Genomic DNA, 1,040 nt, shown 5'->3' with positions numbered 1-1,040 from the left:
TTTTTTGACTCATAGAAAATTATTTAATGGATATAGATAGTAATTAATAAATGTACACTCTATATACAAGGGGAGACCCTCTCCTTTTGTCTGTCCTAAGCCTACCCTCTGAATATGTGGGGTTGAGGGTCACATCATTGGCACTAGTGAGAAGGTGGTCAGGAGCCACTTCTGGGAAAGGTAGTAGTGTGGCCCGCGTGTGTGTGTGTGAGGGTGATGGTCCCAGTCATTCATGGTTGGTGCAGATTAACCGTTCTGTCCATCAAAGCTCGGCGAGTCGCCTCTACTTCTCTGGTCAGGCGCTCAATTTCCTGCTTGAGCCGTTCATTCTCTTCAGCTAGCTGTGCCACTTTCCTCTCGTTCTCCTGTTCTCTCTCCTTCATGCGCTGCTTTCCAGCCCGGGCTAGGGAATGGCCACTCTGTTTCCGTTTCCTGGTTCTTTGGTCTTCCTCTTCCTCCTGAGCCAGGGAGCTCTGACTGGAATCTGGAGAGTGAGGGCTCTGGGAAGTGCCTGTGACTTCTGCTGCTCCTGGCTCCTCAGTCAGCCAACCCAGAGAGGCAGTGTCAAGAGTAGTAAAGGTTTTTGTTGATTCTTCCTCTTCATTTCCAGGTGGTGAGACATAGGTACCTCCATTTTCATCTGAGGACAGAACCTCTTGCAGGTCCTCATACCAGGCTTCCAGCTCCCAGCTGGACAGTGTCCCAAAGGAGAAAGGCAATGACTCAGCTGCCATCTCTGCAGTTGGGTCAGGTCTCTCTCCTCAGGTTCTGGCTCTGATTTTGGCTCTGTCGCTGCCACCCGTTCATCTTCCACATGATATGCAATTTGTCTTAGACTCAAGCCTCTGACCCGATTTTCATTTTTTAAGGAAGCTGTTTTCCATAATGGCTGTACCAATTTGCATGCTCACCAGCACCACACAAGACTCCCTTTCTCTCTATATCCTTCTTCCTTTTTTTTCTTTGATAATAGCTACCCTATCAAGTGTGAGGTGATATCTCATTGTGGTTTTGATTTGCATTTCCCCAGTGGTTAATTA

The 1,040-nt window shown here is 47.9% G+C and overlaps 1 protein-coding gene across 1 annotated transcript; it reads right to left on the bottom strand.

Annotated features, from left to right (window-relative positions):
* Window positions 1-230: 230 nt before the first annotated feature.
* On the bottom strand, window positions 231-746 carry LOC128581069 (DNA damage-inducible transcript 3 protein-like). Its single transcript, XM_053583494.1, has one exon. It carries the CDS (start codon window positions 732-734, stop codon window positions 231-233), a length of 504 nt encoding a protein of 167 aa, XP_053439469.1. The 5' UTR covers window positions 735-746.
* Window positions 747-1,040: the final 294 nt, after the last annotated feature.

Source organism: Nycticebus coucang, chromosome 3, assembly GCF_027406575.1.
Source record: "Nycticebus coucang isolate mNycCou1 chromosome 3, mNycCou1.pri, whole genome shotgun sequence".
NCBI classification, from domain to species: domain Eukaryota; kingdom Metazoa; phylum Chordata; class Mammalia; order Primates; family Lorisidae; genus Nycticebus; species Nycticebus coucang.
This window is presented reverse-complemented; position numbering and strand designations above follow the sequence as displayed.